This window comes from Peromyscus maniculatus, chromosome 23 (genome assembly GCF_049852395.1).
Source record: "Peromyscus maniculatus bairdii isolate BWxNUB_F1_BW_parent chromosome 23, HU_Pman_BW_mat_3.1, whole genome shotgun sequence".
Classification (NCBI taxonomy): domain Eukaryota; kingdom Metazoa; phylum Chordata; class Mammalia; order Rodentia; family Cricetidae; genus Peromyscus; species Peromyscus maniculatus.
In genome coordinates, this window is record NC_134874.1 from 26165990 (window position 1) to 26189476 (window position 23487).

General features: G+C 49.9%; 2 protein-coding genes across 3 annotated transcripts in view; one reads left to right on the forward strand and one right to left on the reverse strand.

The window, feature by feature from the left end:
• Positions 1-2417: 2417 nt before the first annotated feature.
• Syna (syncytin a) lies at positions 2418-8431 on the reverse strand. 2 transcript variants are annotated; one of them, XM_016001127.3, is made up of 3 exons: positions 8323-8431; positions 7777-7908; positions 2418-4767 (listed from the first exon to the last, which is right to left on the reverse strand). In XM_016001127.3, exon 3 carries the CDS (start codon positions 4613-4615, stop codon positions 2762-2764), a length of 1854 nt encoding a protein of 617 aa, XP_015856613.1. In that variant the 5' UTR covers positions 4616-4767; positions 7777-7908; positions 8323-8431; the 3' UTR covers positions 2418-2761.
• Rfc2 (replication factor C subunit 2) overlaps positions 4223-23487 on the forward strand; it is a 43039-nt gene continuing 23774 nt past the window's right edge. Inside the window, exon 1 of the mRNA XM_076561075.1 lies at positions 4223-4348. The gene's annotated coding sequence lies outside the window, so the exon portion shown is untranslated. The remainder of the gene's footprint in view (positions 4349-23487) is intronic.

Here is a 23487-nt window from a genome sequence, read left to right on the forward strand (position 1 = left end):
CAGTCTTGGTGGCTGGGAACCCAACTCAGAGAAGCAAGCGCTCTTAACCACGGATCTAATTTCTCCAGCCCTATAAGGGGGCATCTCTTGAGAATTTGGGGCCCTTCTGGGAATTCACGCCATTAAGAGCCTTCTATTTCCTCCCAAAACACAGCATGAGAAACAGATGGAATGTCACTGGTTTGTGACTTTAACTAAAAAAAAAAAAACAACGTTAGAGCTGAGTGTGCTGATGCATTCCTGTGGTCCCAGTACTCAAGAAGCTGAGGCAGGAGCATCACTGAGTTCAGGTGACCAAGGCAACTTATGGAAGGGAGGGATTATTTGTCTTACTGTTGTGGGGTGGTGAGTCTGTCATGGGGTGGGGAGAGGGGGATATGCAGCAAATGGTAGACACAGCAGAAGCTGAAGGCTCACACCTTGAACCTCGAGCACAAGGCAGAGGTAGTACACTCAAAGTGGCCTGCCTCTTTAAATTCTCAAAGCTTACCACCAAGAGTACACCTCTTCCAACAAGGCCACACCCCCTACATCATCTCCCAACAGCACCACCAACTGGGGACTCAGTATTCAAACATCCGAGCCTGTGGGGACCATGCTCCCTGAAAGGGTGAAAACGCGGGAAAAGGGTACCTAGGAAGGACCCTGCGAGCTTTGCCCCTAAGAGAACGCGTGCAAAAGGTTGGGGGCGGGACATGGGCGGGGCAATGAAAGAGCCAAAGCCTGTCTGGGAGTGAGACAGGCAGATAGACAGATAGACAGAGAACAGGCAAGAGAAGGACAAGAAGAGGCAAGAGAAGCAAGAGAGGGAACTGACAGACAGGCGCTTTTAAGGGTGCGCGGGTTGCATTGCTGACATGCAAAGGCACCTGGTGGCGGGTGATGCTGTCACCGCTCAGGCCTGCTGCTGGCTGCCCCAGCTGCGGCGGGAACTAACAGTCCCCCTCACAGAAAGGACATGACATGGGGCAGGAGGTAGGACCCCAGCCTACTTTTAGAAAAACAGAGTTCCTTGTAAATCAAAGTGAACTTTGCTTTCTAGAAAAGTCTTGTTCATTTGGTGGCAGCAGGATGTGAAATATATTCAAGGCTGACCGTTGTCCCTGGAGCTGGGGAGCCAGCATCCAGACCAGTTCCTCTGGTCCAGAAGCCCCCGGGTGGTGACTGAAAGGTCCAAGGAAGGAAAGACAGACAAGGAAATGAGCGACTTCTGCAACAGGACGGGTTCAGTCCGAGAAAAACGTTGGGAAAGGAGGTCTCTGCTTACAGACGAGGGGGTAGATATTGTAAGTGTTAGCACAGCTCGGATGGAAAAGTATTCTGGCAATCAGGAGCCAAGGAATACCTCAGCGTATTTCTTTCACTGGCTCTGATTCTAGGGCCAAAGTGTGTTTCCTTGGCTCTGCTTTCAGGGTCAGGGTCACAGTAAGCATAGTAGTTTACAGCCCTGCTCCAGGGAAAGGCTTTCCCAGGGTAACAGCTCTGCTCCGGTTTCCCCTCTGGCAAAAGAAGGTGTCATCCAAACCTCATTCAAGAGATTTACTGGGAGGGGAAAATCCTGGAGAGTGGCTGCCTCATCCAGGGTGGAAGAAGTCCCCAGCAAACTGAACAGATGCAGGGCTCATATAGGGTTGATTAGGGGCGGAGTTTTCCCTGGGAGAAGATTTTCAGGGTGGGAAATGATCAGATTTCAGTCCTTGAGCTCAGATTGGCTAGATCTTGTGCTCAGGGATTGGTTCGTTTTTTTCTGCCCATGAATTGGTTGGTTTTCTGCTCAGGGATTGGTTCGTTTTCTGCTTAGTGGGTCAGGGGCAGATTTGACTCTGGTTTCAGGGCCAAAGTGTCTTTCTTTCTCCCTCCCTCCCTCCCTTCTTTTCTTTTTAAAAATTTTCTTTATTAAGAAATTTTCTACTCACTCTACATACTACCCACAGATCCCACCTCCTCCCACCCCCCAGCCCTCTCTCCCAAGCCACCCCACATCCCCAAAGTGTGTTTCTTTCACTGGCCCTTTTTAGCCTTTTGGCTCTAGTTTCAGGGCCAGGGCGTATTTCTTTCACTGGCTCTGATTCTAGGGCCAAAGTGTGTTTCTTTGGCTCTGGTTTCAGGGTCAGGGTATGTTTCTCTGGTTCTGGGTTCAGTGTTAAAGTGTTTCTTTCACTGGCTCGGGTCTTAGGGCCAGGGTGGGTTTCTTTCTTTTTCTTTTTCTGGCTTTTTGAGACAGGATTTCTCTGTAGCTTTGGTGCCTGTCCTGGATCTCACTCTGTAGCCCAGGCTGGCCTCGAACTCACAGAGATCCGCCTGCCTCTGCCTCCCGAGAGCTGGGATTAATGGCGTGCGCCACAGGGTGGGTTTCTTTTACTAGGTCTGGTTTCAGGGCCAGGATAGGTTTCTTTGGCTGGCCCTTTTACCCTACAGATAAGGAATTGGGAGAATGGGAGTCAGGCTTAAAAGCTTCTGTTTCCGGGAGTGACCATCGCAGAGTCATGAGCAGTGACTGAAGATTGCCAGGTGACCACAAACATCTCCAAGGGCCAGCCATTATCAGGGGTGCAAGGGATGCCGGGCATCTAGAAAAATAAGCCTAGAATACTGATTGCTGTGGTTGGGGGAAAACTGCCACCATTAAACAAAACGGGGTTTTTCACAATGGCGCAGGTATGGCTAACATTGATGTTTATTTCTACAGATGGGTAGATAGAGACGGGGGGGGGGGGGGGGGGCGTTGGTGGGGAGCTGTGGTTCAGGTAGCTCCTTCCTGTTAGACGGCGTCCTCCTCAGGGGGGTGCTGGGGGAGCCTCTTGTATTGGGGATCTCGAAGCAGAAGGATCTTGTCCACGTGCCCTTTGGTTGTGCTCTGGATGAGAGAGCTCATTCGCTGGGACACAACATGGGTCAGGCAATTAAGAAGACAAGGCCCGAACATGAGCAGAAAGAGGATAAAGAGAATGGGTCCCACGAAGGAAGTCAACCAGGAGGGCAGCCAGTATCCCAGCCCCAGCCCCTGGATCCAAGAGCTGGAGCTCGGGCGGAGTTCGGATGCTCGCTCTCGAAGTTTCCTGGCTGCGTCCCGGACTACTCCGGACTGGTTTACGTAGAAGCAGCACTCCTCCTGGAGGAAGAGGCAGGTGCCCCCTTTCTCGGCGGTGATGAGGTCCAGGGCTCTGCGGTTTTGGAGCACGAGGCCCGCCAGCGAGTCTATTTGATCTTGGAGGGTGGTAAAGGAGGTGGCTATTTCGTCTAGGCTGTCGGAGAGAGCCTTCGAGAGCTGTTGGAAATAGATGGTTGAAGTGGCGATGCCGGCGATGCCCAACCCGAGGGCAGAAGTGATGCCCAGGCCCGCGAGAAGAGGGAGGAGGTGAACGGCTCTCTTCCGGCGGGACGTGGAGACCGAGGAGGGAATTGTAGCAACAAGGGGGACAGGTATGGTTTGGTTACTGGGGAGGAGGTCAATGTCTGGGTACTGGAAGACAAGGGTACAGACACCCGACCAGTTGGCCGGGAGACAGACGTAAGTCGAGCTCCCGCAGAGGAAGAAGACGCCCGAGGAGTTGAGACAGAAGGAGTACGTTAGGGAGAGGAGATAGGAGAAGATGTTTGGAGTGATACCCCCGTTTTCCTGGACAGTGGGTTCATCTTCCCAGATTGAATATTGTCCAGAGAGGGCAGCCCCCATGAGGGGCTGGTACTGAAAGAGCGGATAGGGCTCTTTGTGTCCCTGAAGTTTAATCTTGAAGTATGTGGTGTCCACAGACAGGGTGAGGGGGTGAGTTAGGTTGTCCGGCTCAAAGAGCGTGAGATTATAGCAGGTGCTAGATGGGGAGGAAGGACATCGCCTCCAGGGAGTGGTTGGGTAGGTGTGACAGTGGATGTCATCGACCAGGCAAGGGTGGTGAGGCTTCCCTGAGGTTAGGGAAGGGGGTCCTGAAAAGCGTAAGGGGTTTCTCCACTTAGAGCCCGGCATGGCCATTAGTTCGGCAAACGCGTGGCTGGTGGACAGATCAATGGATTGGTGGTCGGCCGAGGGGGAGAGGCGAAAGGTGTGGTTGCAAAGAGAGGCCGAGAGATTGCCCACGAAGGTGGCATATTCCGAGTTCTGGAAGAAACGGGATATACAGAGAGGGGCCTGGGAGGTGAGGAGAGTCTGGGTGGAGAGCGGCCCCCATATGGGGCGCTGGGCAGATTCATAGACGCGATCGTCAGGGTATTTCACAGAGGTGAGCCGAGAAAGTATCGGAAGTATGCGTGTCGAGCTGGTGAGCTGAAGAAGAGCAATGGCCCGTCGGTCGGGATTGACAAAAGAGTAATAAGCAGTTAATGGATGGAAAAGCAGGAGGCGCTTCTCAAGGTCAGTCATAGGATAAGGGCCGGAGAGGGTCCGGGCCGAGTATGTAATATGAAGTTTCATGGGTGAGTCCGTCCAAGTCGTTAGTGGGGCTGGGACGGCTAGAGAGCGCTGGGTTTGGATGGACAAGCAGACCCAGCAGTTGGAAGAGAAGGAAGAGTTAGTGTCCTTGAGGAAGCGGTGAGCGAGGTTTACGAGGGGCAGCCAGCTATCAGAAGAGGCAGAGGAGCAAGAAAAAAGGAGGAGGCAGAGAACCCAGGGGCGAATCATGGCTCTTCAGGGGTGGCCGGCCGTGGTGGGAGGCACCGAGGAGTGGTCCTGAGAATTCTTAAGTCCGGTCCGTCTGTCACTTAGTGCAGGAGTGACTGAGACGACAGGGACGCTCTGGGTTGTGCCGGTTATACTTACGAAGAAGGTCGGACCTGTGAGAGCAGAAATACAAATGGAGAGGGTCCCCAGAAGGGTCAGAAGCCTTAGAGTTAGGCTCTGGAGCCACTTTTGAGCTTAGATGTAACCAGTGACAGAGTCCCTGTACCTTGGTTTCTGTCACAGCCCCTGAGTGTGGCCTTGGGCTACCTTGGTGGCTACTGTGGATAAACTACCCCGATGGTGGCCTGATTGAGTTTGTAGATTAATTTGCAATTAATTATAGGTGTCTCCTGTGAAGTGAGAGAGCCCCCCTCTTGCCAAGTGAGGGCATAAGGATGGAGGATGTGGTGTGTGTGTATTTAGAGTCAGTGTAGATACCAACTTTCTGATTTTGCGCCAGGGCCCTGGTAAGGGTGATGGCCTCTGCCTGCCTTGAGGCGACGTTGGGGGTGGGGTGGGGCTCTAAGGTGGGGTCGCCTGTGACAATGGCATAACCTTAGAAAAATACCAGTTAGGGGGTCTCAGCAATAGGAATTTAGGGTTGGGGTTAGGGTTAGAAAAGTATTGAGGAGTCGGGGGATCAATAAAAAAATGGGGGTTCCCTGTAGGGCTAACGTCTACAGGAAGGAAAGTGGATGGATTAAGCCTTTTGTATTGAAAGGTGATTAAAGGGTTTTGTATAAACTGTGTATGTAAGGCGGGGAGGTGGTGAGGGTGGGGGCGGTGATGGCGCACACCTTTGATCCCAGCACTCGGGAGGTAGAGGAGGCAGATCTCTGTGAGTTCGAGGCCAGCCTGGTCTACAGAGCGAGTTCAGGATAGTCAGAGTTACACAGAGAAACCCTGTCTTGAAAAACCAAAAATGAATTAAATAAAACAAACAAACAACAGCATATCGTATCTGTTAAATGAGAGAGAGAGGGGGGGGGTTGGGTCATATGAGCACAAGAAGATTGTGGGAGGTAGAGACAGTAATAGACTGGTAGAGTGTTAATTTGGGGGCTTCTGTTGTTAAAATGGGGGCACCCCAAAGGAAGAAGGCCAGCCCTGGAACACCAAGTCTGACCGCTTAGACAGTTTTCCTAACACTGGCCGAGGAGACCTAGGCCTGAGTTAAGGATGAAAGTACAAAGAGGATGAGAGGTTTGGAGGGGTCCGGATGCCCTGAGGCAGGAGCAGTCATGAGGGCCTCTGAGATACAGGATGAGCTTGAGTAGGTTGTGGGGGTCCAGAGGCTCTGTGAGAGGACCACCAGCAGCCTGGCTTATTAAAACCCCGAAGTTGGGGGTCCAGATACAAAAGTAACCCGCTAGGCCCAAAAAGGAGAGAAGAGGTTTCATTTAGCTTGGGGGTTAGGGGGATGGGTGCCCTTGTTTAGAGCTTTGCAGCTTTGAGGTACCCCTTGGGAGGAGGAGGTTACGACGAAGCCAAGATATGTGACTTGGGAAGAGGCTATCTGGGCCTTAGAGGAGGACACTCAGCATCCCTGGTCCCCCAGAAGAGAGGGAGACTAGAGGTGTTGTACAGACGGGTCCTTTGAAGGCGCTCAGAGTGACCTCGAGGCTTCAAAGGTCAGGACAAGAGCCTAGCTAAAAATATGAGGACAGTCTCAGAATCCCTGGGAAAAGACTGTCCATATTAAGTGGGTAGACATTTGGGTGTCAAGGGCTTTCCAGGTCTTGGCCAGAAGGGCCAAGATGCCACCAGAGAGATGTTAAGAGCTCTTGCTGCTCTTGCAGAGGACCCAGGTTCAGTTTTTAGCACCCATATGGTGATTGACAGCCAAAGGAAACCCTAGTTCCAGAGGAGTTCTGTGCCGTCTTCTGAGCTCCTCAGGCACCAGGCATGCAGGTGATGCTCATCCATACATGCAGACAAGACACTCACACACACAAAATAAAATAAAATAAAATAAAATAAAATAAAATAAAATACAGAATCCTTTAAAAATAATATAATAGCCAGGCGGTGGTGGCGCACGCCTTTAATCCCAGCACTCAGGAGGCAGAGCCAGGCAGATCTCTGTGAGTTCGAGGCCAGCCTGGGCTACAGAGTGAGTTCCAGGAAAGGCGCCAAAGCTACACAGAGAAACCCTGTCTCAAAAAACCAAAAAAATAAAAATAAATAATAATATAATAAAAAAGGGCCAAGAAGAATGGTAAAGAAAGCATCTTCGAGATGAAGGACTGAGAGATGAGAGGTGGGAAGGGGAGGGTAAGATAGAATCCTGGTTCCGGGGCCACTGGGTGGGCAGCAGTTACTAATTAGGACTGATTAGGCCTAAGTCTTGGCCTAGGCAGTAGGAGACATCTGGCGTTTGGACTGCCAGGACAGGATGCTATGTGGAGTTAGTGGAGTGTGGAATGGAGGCTTTCCAGAGTCTGCTAATCACAAGTTTAAATCCCTTGAGTTCCTTTAGAGTGAGTGGATACTGAGCCTGCCACACAAAAGCAGAAAGGTCCTTTTTTTTTTTTTTTTTTTTTAAGTTTCTCAAGACAGGGTTTACTTTGTGTAACCGCCCTGGCTGTCCTGAACTCGCTCTGTAGCCCAGGCTGTCCTGGAACTCACAGAGATCCGCCTGCCTCTGCCTCCCGAGTGCTGGGATTAAAGGCATGCGCCACCCACCCCCCCCCAGAAAGGTCCTTTTTCAATTAGGAGTATGTCGGGTAGCAGCGGTGGGGGAGGGTGAATGGAGGGCAGGACAGCGGTGCAGAGTAGGACCGAGCTAACACAGTCCTCAGGGAGGGTCGGGTCTGGGTGACAAAGTCACAGGCAGGCGGCTGCCCTGAGCAGGCTTTGTGAAATAATGATAGTAGTAGTGTAGAACTCATCTAGAACGCCACCTCCCAAGAGAGGAGTTGGGCAACCAGGAGTGACCGGGAAGGAATGGGGAACGGAATGCCCAGTCTGCAGTACTGGTCTGGGTTGCTTGGATTTCATAGGCTTGTCCTCCTCTCCCTGAAGAGGGGGAGGGAACTCATGCTGGGGTCCAGCCGATTCTGGTAAAACTGAATAAGCAGCTCTCCCCCACCCCCGATCCGATAAACACGATGTAATCTTACCAGCTGTTCCCAGGTTACCTAGGGTCCACTGAGGATGATAGCTGGGGGCAACGACCCCTGATCCCAGGCAGTCATAATCAATCCCCGAAAGCTTGCCAAGCTGGAGTCCAGGTTCAGATGGATTGTTGGGACCTGGTATAAAAAGAGCCGGGCTCTGGGCAACTGGAGCTGAATGCAGTCTGGTTTGGAGTGTTTTATCTCTCCACGTCGGGGGTCAGGGGTGAAGTGGCAGGCACAGAATGGGGCAGTCTCCCCCTGGGTGTGAGAGTCAGTCTCCAATCTTCGAGGCTTCTAATGTCAGATGCCCTCACCCCAACTCCCTGCAGGAGCCACCAAAGGTCAGAGGAAATGGGCAGCTTCTACACCAGAGGTCTCTAGATGGGAAAACCAGAGCGCTCGCTGCTTACAGAGTAGGGATAGTTATGGGGGGATGGGAGTGAGGGGAAGGGATGCCAGGGGGACGACAAAATCTTCCGATGCCAGGAGTGGAGTGGGGAGAAGTAAGAGAAAGAGAATGTATGTCAGGGTGGGCAGGGCAGCACACACCTTTAACCCCTGCACTTGAGAGGCAGAAGCAGGCAGAGCTCTCTGTGAGTTCCAGGCCAGCTGGGTCTACCTAGGGAGCTCCAGATTCAAGGATACACGGTGAGACCCTGTTTCAAAAAACAAAACAGAATGTCAGGGGGTCATCGACATCTCTTGTGACCGGTTATTCTCGGTGGCTGGCGGGGTTGCTGGGAGGAATTTAGGAAAGCAAGCCTGGATTGATGCTGGTTAGTGTAGTTTTGGGAAACGATCATTAATTCACCAAAATGGAGAAAAATTTCAAGATGGCATGGCCATGGCTGACAGAAGTGATTCTGGTCCTTAACATTGCAAGAACTCTTGCCAGACATAGTGGCTCACGCCTTTAAATCCCAGTACTTAGGAGGCAGAGGCAAGCAGATCTCTGTGAGTTCGAGGCCAGCCTGGTCTACAGAGCAAGCTCCAAGCCTGCTGGACTACATAGTGAGACCCTGTCTCAAATAAAGCAAAACAAAAAGAATTATTTCCCTAGGGAGATATACACAACATCTCCTCACTCTTTTTAAGATCCCAGTGTCAGGGCTGGAAAGTTGGCTCAGTAGTTAAGAACAAGAACTTGTTCTTCTTGCAAAGGACCCAGGTTCGATTCCCAGCACCCATATGGGAGGCTCACAACCTCCTCACACACACACTTGGTGCATAGACATACCTGCACACAAAACACTCATACACACAAAATGATAAAAATAAGTCTAAAAAAAAAAATCCCAATGACCAACCAAAGTATGACTCCACCAAAGGTGACCTAGGGAGAACCAGTGAGTTTATTGGGGGCTTACCTATAGAGTGCAGGTGACCCAAAAGTATCAGCACTGGAAAGTCTTCCTCCAGTATGGATGAGGCCTTCCACATGGTCATATGAACTGAGCTTCTTCAGTTAATTCTCCCCGTTTAAATACTCTAGCATGTCCCTAGACAACACCTCCAGGCTATATATAATTAGAGCATAGTTCTGTGGTAGGAATGGCTGGAATCTCAGGTAAGGGACCAATGGCCCTCCCCACCCCCTCCTTCTGAAAGGCCATTCGAAGAATCCACAGGACCAGCCATGATGCACTCTCGGAACAGATGTGCACAGGCATTTCCAAAAGAAGCTGCATCTTACCCTGAACCTTCTGCGAGGCTGATCAACTGATCAAACCTTCGACGTTTGTGGTGAGGTGGGAATGTTGCAGGCCAGAGCCTAATTAAAATTTACCTTGGGCTATCTTTAGGCCTTTTCCTTTTTAGTCATTCTTCCCCCGACCCCCCCCCCCCAAATGTGATCTAACATTCTTGTGACTATCAGGTGAGGTATTTTTTTTTAATGGATTGCTCAACCCAACAGCTAAGGGTGACTTCAGATAGCATTTGAAGCAATTAGGAGAGATTTCCCAGCATTGCTATAACCTGTCTCTCTGACGTTTCTAATGACGTAATTGAAAAAAAAAGTATCGGAGCTGGAGAGATGGCTCTGCAGTTAAGAGCACCTACTGTTCTTGCAGAAGACCCAGGTTCAGTTCCCAGCGCCCACATGGTGGCTCGCAACTGCCTGTAACTCCCTCTGCCGGTGTCCATGGGCACCAGGCACGCACTTGGTGCACATACATGCATGCATGCAACAACACTCAAACACATACAATACAAAATAAATCCTTAATGAAAAAAGAAGTGGCCGGGTGGTAGTGGTGCACTCGCCTTTAATCCAGCACTCAGGAGGCAGAGAGAGGAGGATCTCTGTGAGTTCGAGGCCAGCCTGGGCTACCAAGTGAGTTCCAGGAAAGGCACAAAGAGAAACCCTGTCTTGAAAAACAAACAAACAAACAAACAAACAAAAACTTAAATGAAATTGGGGCCTCATAGGAAGACAGAATTTTGAGTAACCTACATCTGTGGTCTCGGGCCATGGTCACTCATATTTGGCTTCAGAATAAACTGTCTCTTACCACTTTGAAGTGAGCTGTGTCTTTGCATCCACATGGGCACAGCTGATCTCAAGGAGATAGAGGCCGCTTGGCTGGAAGGACTACGTCCTACAATAGTGGTTCTCAACCTTCCTGATGCTGCGACCCTTTAATACAGTTCCTCATGTGTGGTGACCCCCAACCATACAACTGTTTCGTTGCTATTCCATAACTGTAATTTTGCCGCTGTTATGAATCATAAAATAAACATGATAGTCCACCCCAAGGGGGTCACGACCCCCAGATCAAGAACCACTGTTCTGCAACCTTCTTCCCACGCTCCAGGTCACTTTGGCTTCTCTGAGAGTTGTGGCTTGGCCTTTCTTGGGTTACCTCCACTGCCTCCCAATCCCACCTGAGCGTCGAGTGTCTGGGGGCCAGATGTTTGAGAGTCACTAGGGGGTCACTGATCCACCAACTGCTGTGGCATTTCAGGTGGAGATCAAAAGTGCTGAGGCAGAGCAGGACTAAGAACTAGCGATCTCCTTACCCTTGTAGCTTCACCACTTAGAACTGCTTCATCCCAGAGATGGGGCCAGTGTGTAAACAGTGTGGGGGTTCCTGCAGGCATCATGCTGGCAGCAAAATAACAATCCACGAAGAGGCAGGGATGAAGACTCCATTCAGCTTGATTTTGCCAGGCTGGATCAGTGCTGTGGAATAATCCTTCTGTACACTGTGAAAACATGTTGCTCTCAATTGTTAATAAAAGCTGATTCGTCAATAGCTAGGCAGAGAGAATGCTGGGAAGAAAGAGGGTGGAGTCTCAAGATACGCAGAGGAAGCAGGAGGTAAACATGCCGTGCTGAAAGAAGGTACCTCCATGTGGCAGAGGGTAGGGAAGAAATATGGGTTAAGTTGTAAGAGCTAGTTAGTAACAAGTCTAAGCTATTGGCCGAGCAGTTATAATTAATAAGTCTCAGTGTGGATTTGGGAGCGGCTGCCAGGACACAGAGAAACTCTGCTTACAAACCAGACTTGACTACATAGAAACCCTTTTGACCATGAAGATGGGTTCTAAAGCTAGAAGCCCTTGGATCTGGTGTGGTCTCTGACTGAGATAGCATAGAGATCAGCAGGCCATAAACTACAAGTGCCATCTCCACTAAGGATGGGCTCCATTAACTGCGCTAAACATAAAGGTCTAGGGAAGGAGAGTTTGGGATAAATCATTGCAGGGGAGCCAGGCATAATAGCACACGCCTTTAATCCCAGCACTCGGGAGGCAGAGGCAGGTGGATCTCTGTGAGTTCGAGGCCAGCCTGGGCTACAGAGTGAGTTCCAGGAAAAAGGCACAAAGCTACACAGAGAAACTCTGTCTCAAAAAAACCAAAAAAAAAAAAAAAAAAAAAAAGAACTCTCTACGGAGTTAAGGCTGACTGAATTCCTGATCCTCCTGAGCATTCTGCCTGATGATTGCTGGGGTTACAGGCACGTGCCACACGTCCAGCCATTCTTTGTTTATTTGTTTAGACAGTCTTCCCACGTAGTCGAGGCTAGTTTTGAAATCTCAGCAAAACTCCAGCCTCAGCTCCAGTTGCTGGGATTACAAGTGTGAGTCACTATGCTGGGCTGATGTCCTGGCTTGAGATAACAAACAGAAAACTGATTTCATATTTATGAATGATAGGAAAGCAGGTTTATGCTTTTGTTTTGTTTTGTTGTTTTGAGAGGAGTGTGGTGGCTGACACCTCTCATCCCAGCATCCAGGAGGCAAAGGCCTGCCTGGGCTGTAGAGGTGATCCAGGACCACCGTGGAGACTGTCTCAAGATAAACAGTACATAAGGGTTGGAGGTCTGATTCAGTGGTAGAGCACCTGCCTAGCATTCCCAGTGAGGGGCTGGGGTGTGGCTCAGTGGTAGAGCACCTGCCTAGCATTCCCAGTGAGGGGCTGGGGTGTGGCTCAGTGGTAGATGCACCTGCCTAGAATCCCCCAGTGAGGGGCTGGGGTGTGGCTCAGTGGTAGAGCACCCACCTAGCATTTCCAGTGAGGGGCTGGGGTGTAGCTCAGGTGTAGGGCACTTATCTAGTATGTACAAAGCCTTAGTTAGGTTCCAACCTCACTACTGTAGAAAAAGAAAAGAGATAGCATGTTGGGAATAGGCTAGGACCTGAGGACACTAATATCCAAGTTTCTCTTTTTATGATCTAGGGAACTAAGGGCTCCTAGCTGATGGTCTTGAAATGCACCTGGCCTTCTGATATGGGATGGGTGTTGGCTGGTCTCATGTCAACTTGACACACAAACTAGAGTTATCTGAAAGGAGGGAACTTCAACTGAGAAAATGCCTCCATAAGCTCCAGCTGTAAGGCATTTTCTTAATTAGTGATCAATGGGGGAGGCCCAGCCCCTTGTGGGTGGCTCCATCCCTGGGCTGGTGGTCCTGGATTCTGTAAGAAAGCAGCCATGGAAAGCAAACCATGAGAAGCAAGCCAGTAAGCAGCACCTCTCCATGACCTCTGCATCAGCTCCTGCCTCCAGGTTCCTGTCCTGCTTGAGTTCCTGTCCTGATTCCTTCGATGATGAACTGTGATATGGAAATGTAAGCCAAATAAACCCTTTCCTCCAAAACTTCCTTTTTTTTCAGACAGGGTTTCTCTGTGTAACAGCTCTGGCTCCTCTCGGAACTCACTCTGTAGACCAGGCTGGCCTTGAACTCACAGAGATCTGAGTGCTGAGACTAAAAGCATGTGCCATCATGACTGGGCCCCAGCTTGCTTTTTGGTCATAGTGTTTCATTGTAGCAATAGAAACCTTAACTAAGGCAGGGTGCTACTCAAAAGCAGAGGCAGGAGGGTAGGTGTGATGGTGAATGTCTTTAATCCCAGCACTCAGGAGGCAGACGCAATCCAATCTCTGTGAGTTCAAGGCCAGCCTGGTCTACAGATCGAGTTTCAGGACAGCCAGGATTACACAGAGAAATTCTGTCTCAAAAACAAACAAACAAAAGAAAGAAAGGAAGGAAGGAAGGAAGCAGGCAGAGATAGTAAAGCCCCACTTAGATCAGCTTCGTAGACTAGAACAGCTCAAGTGCAGTCTGATGGTGATGGACAAGGGGCCCTGGAGGGGCCAGTCCTCGTGGGCTGAGCGAGCCCTGGACCCTGCCAATGGCCTGGTGGCCAGCAGTACCAGCAGTAACAACGCCTCCTAGAAAATGTCACTGCCAGCACAGCCAAGGCTTCGTCCTTTCCAAATCGCACCGTGGGCAGGTGTTCGGATTCAGATTTGCCTTCCAGCTGCTCTGAAGAGTGGACAGGCTGGTGTGACTGACGGTGGCCCAGGGTACAGAAGGCACTGCCAGTGTGCTGGCCTTGAGGCCCCAGCAGGAGACCACCCAGGACTGAGAAAAAAATGTGATGAATCTTGTTAACTCAGCAAGCCTCTCCCGTGGTGGCTCTCCTAAAAACTTGTGCCTTCTCTCTCCTGTCCACCAACCAGCCACAGGCTGTGAGCAGTGGGGCCTCCTTACCTCTGCCTTCCTAGTCTTGTGTAGGAAGTGGGCTAACTCTTCTTCAGAGCCATGTCCGCCATCTATTCTCTGTGTGACCTTAAGTCACAACCCTTTCCACCTGCACGCTTTCGCCTCTGCCAAATGGGGCCATGGCAGCACCTCCCCAACAGGAATCTGGGGCAACAAAGTGACATCACCTTTTTTTTTTTTTCTAGAACTTTTCACGTCTTACCTGGTAAGCTGTAAGTAGCATCACACTCCCCACCCCACCCCTCCCCATACCTCTACCCCTTCCACACCCCCATAACCTGAGTTCTACCTGCTGAAGTTTCAGTTACCTACTACCAAAAATCGTAGTCTCAAAGTATTGAAATGGGGCAGTGGTGGTGCACGCCTTTAATCCCAGCACCCGGGAGTCAGAGCCAGGCGGATCTCTGTGAGTTCGAGGCCAGCCTGGGCTACCAAGTGAGCTCCAGGAAAGGCGCAAAACTACGCAGAGAAACCCTGTCTCAAAAAAAAAAAAAAAAGTATTGAAATGGAAATTTCTAGAAAGTACAGGCATGAAATCTCAGAATTTAGTAGGCACAGACAGGAAAAGTGAAAATTCAAGGCCAACTTGAGTCATATGGTGAGGGTTTTTTGTTTTTGTTTTTGTTTTTTGAGACAGAGTTTCTCTGTGTAGCTTTGGAGCCTGTCCTGGATCTCACTCTATAGATCAGGCTGGCCTCGAATTCACAGAGATCTGCCTGGCTCTGCCTCCCGAGTGCTGGGATTAAAGGCGTGCACCACCATCGCCCAGCTATAGTGAGATTCTTAGTCTCTGTCTCTGTCTCTCGGTCTCTGTCTCTCTCTCTTACACACACACAAAAAAACAATTCATAAATGTAAATTTCTGTGCCGTTTTAAGTAGCATGATGGAATCTTTCACAGTCCCCATCTATCCATCTGTCTTGCCTGGGATGTGAATTATCTCTTTGTGGAGTGTTTCCATGGTGTATACCCTACCCTCCTCTTAAGTCTAATAGCCTTCTTCACAGACTGATTGATGTGCAGAGTGTCCACACTGTATACACAACCCTGTTAGCTTATTAAATGGATTGCTAGCTAATGTCTCTGAAATATTGGCCCCGAGAAAAGAGAAAAGGCTAGGAACCCACCCAGATTGGTGACAGATCCCAACTACCCACCAATTATTTGCATACCCATGCCCTGAGACAGGGACCCTACTGTAGCACTTGTCTTGAGGTAGGGTAGGAGGGGAGAGCCCTATCAGTAGATAAATGGATGCATTTGAAGTGGGGAATCTAATCCCTGTTCCAGAGAGAGTGCATAGACAGCTTGAGCCAACAGAGGAAAGACTGGGGTAGCCAGTAAGTGGGGATTCTTAAGAGTCTAGGAAAATCTAGGTCTCTATAGTCAGTGGATTACAAGCTCAGGGGCCCTTCTTCACTCAGTATATATCAATTGCCAGTGAAATTTACCTTCACTTTGCCTTGAACTTTTTCTCTGTCTTTTAATTCTTTAATTCATGAAGGAGAAGAATCTGAGCCTCGGACTGCAACATATCCACACAGTATGTGCTACCCTCCCATTAGTCATTCTGTGGGTGTTTATTATCAGACCCACTGCCGTGGTACCATAGTGTTTCCATTTTATTGTTAATCTCTACAGTGCTTAACTTATAAACTAGCCTAGGTAAGTGTGTAAAAGAAAAAAAAAGACATATGGAGTCTTAGTCAGAGTTTCTATTGATGTGAAGATACACCTTGATCACAGAAACTCTTAAAAAGAAAAAACATTTAATTGCTATGGCTTACATTTTCAGGGATTTAATCCATTATCATCATGGTGCAACATGGTGGCATGAGGCAGACACGGTGCTGGAAAAGTAGCTGAGAGTCTTACATCTTTACTCAAGGCAACAGGAAGTGGTCTGCCTCACAGGCCTTGGCTTGACGAGCCCTGGAAGCCCACCTCCACAGTGACACACTTCCTCCAACAAGGCCACACCTATTCTAACAAGGCCACACTTCCTAATAGTGCCATGCACTTTGGGGGCCATTCTCTTTCAAACAACCACATGTGGTTTGGAACGATTCCCCAGAGTCTTAGAAAGCAACAAAGGACAATGTTGTTGACAATGTTGAGGGTGGGTTAGTTAAAATACCAACCAAGAACAACAAAAAACAACTTCATTGGGGAAGAGTTCATCTTGGCTCACAGTTCGAGGGCAATACAGCCCATCATGGTAGAAAAGTCACAGCCGCTCCTGCCGGTGGTGGTGCACACCTTTAATCCCAGCACTCGGGAGGCAGAGCCAGGCGGATCTCTGTGAGTTCGAGGCCAGGCTGGTCTGCAGAGCGAGATCCAGGACAGGCACCAAAACTACACAGAGAAACCCTGCCTCGGGGTTGGAGGTTGGGGGGTGTCACAGCCGCAGGAGCAGTGTGCCTGGTTCCATTACCCATTGCAGTCAGGAAGCAAAGAGAGACCAAATCTGGAGCGTGGCTCACTTTCTCCTCTTCATTCAGTCCAGGGCCCTAGCCTGTGATGCTGCTCACACTCAGGGTGGGTCTTCTCACCTCCATTAATTCAGTCTAGAAACTCCCTCCCAGACATGCCCAGAGTTCTCTCCCGGTGATTCAAAATTCGCCAAGCTGGCGATCCAGATGGTGTCCATGCAGAAGATGACGACAGCTCTCCGGGATGCAGTGACCATTGCTCTCCCAGAGCCAGGACTGCCAGGGACAAATTTGTATCTGAGGCGGAAGCGGGGCTCCAGCCTGGCAGGGCTCCCTGGGAGAGTGTCTACACATTCCAGGAGCCCACACAGCTGGAACCAGGCAGGCTCAGGCCCTCTCTGTGGAGCAACACCCACACAGTTGATTCATCGGCCCCAGCCCTGACAGCTACATCCTCTCAGCCTTCCCAGGCCCCTGACCCCCCAACCCCCACGCCTGTACACTACCCTTACCTCCTCCCTTTATATCTCCTTGTGGCCTCCAGCCCCCAGGACACCAGCAGATCAAGCACAGGGCACAGTCCCTAGTGCCTCTCTCCTCTCCTGAGCCCAGAACACACACACACACACACACACACACACACACACACACACACACACACAGAGTGGGGGAAACCCGGCAGCCTGGACCACTGCAGGCCTGATTAAAGCACATTCCCAGATGGTCCCTTTTAAGCTGGGAACTTCCTGTTTTTATTTCCCCATCCACATTCTTTTTTTTTTTTTTAAATTGAGTCAGGCCTGGTCTACAAATTCAGTTCCAGGACAGCCAGGACTGTTACACAGAGAAACCCTGTCTCAAAAAACAAAACAAAACAAAAATTTGAGTCTGAGTCATACTTTATAGCCAAGGCTGGCCTGGAGTTCTCTCTGTAACTCAGATTAGCCTGGAACTGGAAGCAATCCTCCTGCCTCAGCCTCTCCAGTGCCGGAATTACAGGCGTTAGTCACCATGCCGACCAATTCCAATAGTGTTTCTAAATCATGATTTCCTTTCCCATGAAACAACAGCAACACAATGTTTCATGTTACCAACTCGGTGAGGCCACTTTGAAAACGAGGGATATTTGGAATACTTTTTATTTGGACCAAAATTAAAATTAAAACCAGAGCTGAAGCAATGGCTCAGCAGTTCAGGGCATTCGCTGCTTTTGCAGAGGACCTGAATTGGGTTCCAAGAACCCATGTCTGGCGGCTCACAACTGCCTGTAATTCCAGCTCAATGGCATACAGCGCCCTCTTCTGTCCTCTGGGGTACCTGCACTCACATGGCACACACACACACACACACACACACACACACACACACACACACACACACAAATATTATTTTAAGTAGGGCATGGTAGTATACACATAATCCAAGTATTTAGCAAACAGAAACTGAAAGATCATGATTTCAAAGCCAGCTTGAACTTTTTTTTTTCTAAAGATTGATTTATTTATTTTTTTGTACAGTGTTCTGCCTGCCTGCCTGCTTACGGGCCAGAAGAGGGCGCCAGATCTCATTACAGATGGTTGTGAGTCACCATGTGGTTGCTGGGAATTGAACTCAGGACCTCTGGAAGAGCAGTCAATGTTCTTAACCTCTGAGCCATCTCTCCAGCCTGCCAGCCTGAACTTTTATTGAGATCCTGCTCAAAAAAAAAAAAAAAAAAGGGGTGTGTGTGATAATGGGGTGTGGCAATGCACACATGTAATTCCAGCACTTGGGAGGTGAAGGCAGGAAGTTCAGGAGTTCAGGACCATCCTCAGCTACATAGTGAGTTTAAGGTCAGCCTGGGCTACATAAGACTCTGTCTTGAAACAAATATATAAACAAATAATAAATAAATTGTGCCTGTGGGTGACGAGATGGCTCAGCAGGTAAAGGGGTCCACCGCCAAGCCTGACCTCCCCAGTTCTATGTCTGGAACCCACAAGCTGAGAAGAGAACCGGCTCCTGAAAGCTGTCCTCTAAACAAACAAACAAACAAATAAAGGAATAATCCCTGATAAACTGTCAGACCTACTGTCAGCCTTTGCCCTCTGACCCTGTGTTTCCTTGTGTCTTAAAGAAGGCTTTGAAGATTATCTCCAGCCTAAACATCCCCCACCCCCCCCAACTACAAAATGTTCTGACTTGATGACACTGTTTCAGAAAGATTAATAAAAGCCTTTGCTCTGTGTGTGTGTGGGGGGGGGGGTGTGGGGGAGTGGGTGTGGGGGGTGTGTATGTGTGTATGTGTGTGTGTGGGTGGGTGGGTGTCGGCTCACACTTGTAATCTCAGCACTTGGGAAGCTGAGGCAGGAGGATTGCCTCAAGTTAGAGGACAGCCTAGGCTACACTGAGACCCTCTCTCTAAGATAAACCAGGACCGGCAGGCATAGCGGTCGGAATCTTTAATCCCGGGATCTGGGAGGCAGAGGCAGGTCAGTCTGTGAGTAGGAGGCTGCACAGTGGAACTGTCAATAAAAACAAAAGCAAGGGCTTGGAGAGCTGGGTCAGCATTAAGAGCTCTGGCTACACCTCCAGATGAGCGTCGTGCCCGGGACCCACGTGGTGGCTCGCAACGTCTGTAACTCCATTCCTGGGGATCCAATGCCCTCTTCTAGCCTCCAAGGGCACTGCATGCACACAGGGCACAGACATGCAGGCAAAATACTTATACACATTAAATAAATAAATATGAAAAAATTAATAATGGGCCAGGTGGCGGCGGTGGCACATGCCTTTAATCCCAGCACTGGGAGGCAGAGCCAGGCGGATCTCTGTGAGTTCCAGGCCAGCCTGGTCTACAGAGTGAGATCCAGGACAGGCACCAAAACTACACAGAGAAACTCTGTCTTGAAAAACAAAAAAATGGGGTGGGGGGTGGGGTGGGGATTTAGCCCTGGGTTCGATCCTCAACTCCAAAAAAAACAAAAAGAGAAAAACCAAAAAAAAAAAAAAGAAAGAAAGAAAGAAAGAAAAAAAACAAAACAAAACAAAAAACTGCCGGGCGGTGATGGCGCACGCCTTTAATCCTAGCACTCGGGAGGCAGAGGCAGGCGGATCTCTGTAAGTTCGAGGCCAGCCTGGGCTACCAAGTGAGTCCCAGGAAAGGTGCAAAGCTACACAGAGAAACCCTGTCTCAAAAAATCAAAAAAAAAAAAAAAAACTAACAAGGGCTCTGGCCAGAGCTCAGTGGGTAGTGTGCTTGTCTACCAGGCAAGAAGCCCTGGGTTCCACACCAGCACCCCAGAACTGGGTACAGGGGTGCATGCCTATAATCTCAGCACCCAACAGAGAAGGAGGCAGGAAGATCTGAAGTTCAAGGTCATTTTCAGATCTGAGTTCCAGGTCAGTTTTCACTACACGACACTCAGTCAAAAAAATAAATAAAATGGATGTTCTTTAAAGATTAGGAAAACTAACTAAAGAAAATAGAAAACAAGAAAGTTTTATGTTCCTCTGCAACAGACCTGTGAACAAAGCTTGGTGGTCTAATTCCAGGAAATGGCCAAGAAATACAGAAAATGCCACAAAAATCTCCTGCCTCTGGTCTCCTTGACCGCAGAGGAAAAGTCCCTCGAAATCCCATACGGGAGGCGACAGCAACCAAAATATTAAACCACCTCTGGTCCCTACCAGCTGGCTAGCCTGGGTTTCTTCCCTTCTAAGCTTGGCCTAGAAACTCATATTTTATTCATGAAAATTGAGGCCCTGGGAGGCCTTGGCATAAACAGGATGTAAATATTTGCGGGCAGTTGAAGGAGAGGCGATATCTGAGCAGGGGCCGTCCAGAGCGGGGCCGCCTGAGACAATGCTTACTTGGGGACCCGCCCACCTCCAACTCGGCTACAGGTTGAGGGTGGAGGACTGAGCTGGAGGTGCTGGTGTACTGGTGGTGTTCAGTGCTGGGGGTGCTCGGAGCTGGAGCTCGGGTTGGGATTCCAGTGTCCTTGAAGTGAGCCCCGGGATACTGTGGAACTCTCTCTTGCATTCTGTCCTCCTAACCCCTGGGGCTCGTCCATTCCCCTTCCCCCAGCTGATTCAGATTCTCACAGCGGTTCTTGCCTTGTTCCCACCCCTCAGTAGCTCCCCTTGGTGTACCTAGGCCAAACGTGTGAGGAATGGGAGGGGGCGTGGTATTCTAGGCAAGGGAGACCTACCTTGGAACCGTGCCCCTGGTCCCCCCGCCCCCACCCCACCCCCGCTTTTTTCTTTTTTTCCCCTAGGTCTTATGTAGTCCAGGCTGTCCTGGAACTCTCTATAGAGTCCTTCTGCCTCGGCATCCCAAGTGATGGGATTACAGCCATGGGCCAGCATTCCTCAGTTTATGGCTACCTAACGACCCGTCCAGGTGGGGATGGCTCTACCCTGAATCCTTGCAGTTCCCGGTGGCAGCTGTGGTACTCCGGCACAAGGTCCCCAAGTCTCTCTCTGAGCAGGAAGTGATGCCTACGGGATCATCGTGCCCACATGTATGTTCTGCAGCTGGTTTCACTCAGCTTGCCTCTCTGAGGTTAACTTGGCCTGGCTGGGAGCTGCCTGGGGAACACTGGTGGCCTGGCACATGGAAAGGAGGTTCTCCCATGCCTTTAACCCCAGCACTCGGGAGGCAGAGGCAGGCGGATCTCTGTGAGTTCAAGGCCAGCCTGGTCTACACAATGAGTTCTGGGACAGCCAATGGCTGTTACACAGAGAAACCCTGTTTCGGGGGGGAAAAAAAGACTTTTCCTTTGCACCTTATCTGAGTCACCTATCCCACAGTCTCCTTGAGAGACATTTCCCGATCACAGTCATTAAGTAGGTCACAAGGTGGCTTTGGGCTTTCGGCACCAGCATCCAAAAAATAACTGCTCAACAGGGACATCACCCCCAGATGTCACTTTGAAAAGAAGCTGCCGCATGAGCTTTGTGTGAGAAATGGGAAATGAGCGGAGGGCAAGTTCATGGTCTGAGCATCCTGGTATATAGGTCCTGGTGTACCGTCCACCCCCACCGCTGTAGGATAGCTGGAGGGAACTGGAAGGGCAGGGTCACCCCCAGAGACGCATGGCCCAGGCCTCACAGGAAGCTGACCCTATTTTTAGACAGGGTCTCCTGTAACCCAGCCTGGACTCCAAACTCCCGCTAAGCTTAGGGTGTCTTTGAACTTCTGCTGCTCCTGCCTCCACCTCCTGAGCCGTGGGATTGCAGTCAGCTCCATGCCCAGTTTATACAGTGCTAAGAATTGAACTCGGGGTTTGTGCATGCTAGACAGGCACTCTGCCAGCTGAGCTACAGCCCATCTCAATTTTTTATACGCTTTAACCCCCACTCCATACCCCCCCCATACCCCTGTGTGCCTTGGGTTTTGTTGTTTGGCTTTGGTGTTGTTCTGAGATAGTCTTACTTTGTAGCCCAGGCTTGCCTGGACTCCACAGGCCATCCTCAGCCTCAGCCTCTGTGGGTTACCATCATCTCTGCCTTGGGACATCTCCGTTTTGAAGAAGGATCTAATTTTAATTTGTTTTTGTTTTTGTTTTTTTGTTTTGTTTTCTGAGACAAGGTTTCTCTATATTAACAGTCCTGAGTGTCCTGGATCTCGCTCTGTAGACCAGGCTAACCTCAAACTCACAGAGATCCATCTGCCTCTGCCTCCTGAGTGCTGGGATTAAAAGCATGCACCACCACCGCCCAGCCTAATTTTAACTTTTTTTTTTTTTTTTTTTTTTTTTTTGGTTTTTCGAGACAGGGTTTCTCTGTGTAGCTTTGCGCCTTTCCTGGAGCTCACTTGGTAGCCCAGGCTGGCCTCGAACTCACAGAGATCCACCTGGCTCTGCCTCCTGAGTGCTGGGATTAAAAGCATGCACCACCACCGCCCAGCCTAATTTTAACTTTTGAGACAGGGTTTCATGTAATCCTGGATGACCTTGAAATCACGAGGTAGCTGAGGATGACCACGAACTCCTGATCCTCCGGTCCCCATCTCCTCTAACATTGAGATTGCAGGCGTGTGTCACTCTGGGTAGGCATGAGAACCTGTGCTCCAAGTATGTTAGGCAAACACTCTACCCACTGAGCCACACCCTCCGTTCTCCTCCCCACAATGCATCTTAAAAAAACCTTTCAAAACATTGATTTGTGTGTGTGTGTGATACACGGGAACTACCAAAAGGGTGTGGACGCCAAAGTACAACTCGCAGGAGTCAGCTCTCTCTTTCCGTTGTGAGTTCTGGGGATTGAATCCACGTCATCATTCTTGGTGGCAAGCGCCTTTACCTGCTGAGCCAGCTCTCGGGACCTGCCGTGGTTTGTTCTTAAAAGATTTATTCGGTTTTTATTTTATGCGTGCCTGGTGCCTGTGGAAGCCAGAAGAGAGAGCCAGATCCCCTAGAACTAGAGTTAAAGATGGCTACGAGCCACTGGGTGGGTGCTGGTGGGACCTGGGTCCTCTGCAAGAGCTGCATGCGCCTCATCTGCTTAACCTTCTCTGAAGCCCCAGACTTTTTTTTTTTTTTTAAATTCCAACAGTTCTCAACCTCTGGGTTGAGACCCCTTTGGAGGGTCGCATATCACATATCCCTCATGACAGATATTTACAATTCATAACGGTAGCAGGATTACAGTTATGATGAAGCCATGAAAACAATTTTATGGTCGGGGTTCACCACAATACTGTGTTAAAGGCTCACAGCACTAGGAGGGTTGAGAACCCCTGGCTTAGCCTATCTTTACTTGTTCCTTGTCAGTTTCATACACATATGCACGGACCTTGATTATACCCACCCCCACTCAACCACCGTCCTTCCCTGTGTCCCCACGTGTCCCACTCCCTCTTCATACCCTCTTGATCTCTTCTGACTCACTGAGTCCCATCGGTTCTGCCCACTGTGCCTGGGTGTGGTCGTCCACGAGAGTGTGGACAAGCTGTCAGGCTTGACACTCGGAAGAAAACTGACTCTGGGCTGGAGAGATGGCTCAGTGGTTCAGAGTGCTTGCTGCTCTGCCAGAGGGCCAGGGTTCAGTTCCCAGCACCTATGTCTAGTGGCTTACAACTGCCTGTAACTCCAGCTTTAGAAGATCTGGGGCTGGAGAGATGGCTCAGAGGTTAAGAGCAGTGGCTGTTCTTCCAGAGGTCCTGAGTTCAATTCCCACAACCACATGGTGGCTCACAACCATCTGTAATGAGATCTGGCTCCCTCTTCTGGCCTGCAGGCACACATGCAGGCAGAACCCTGTATACGTAATAAATGAATAAA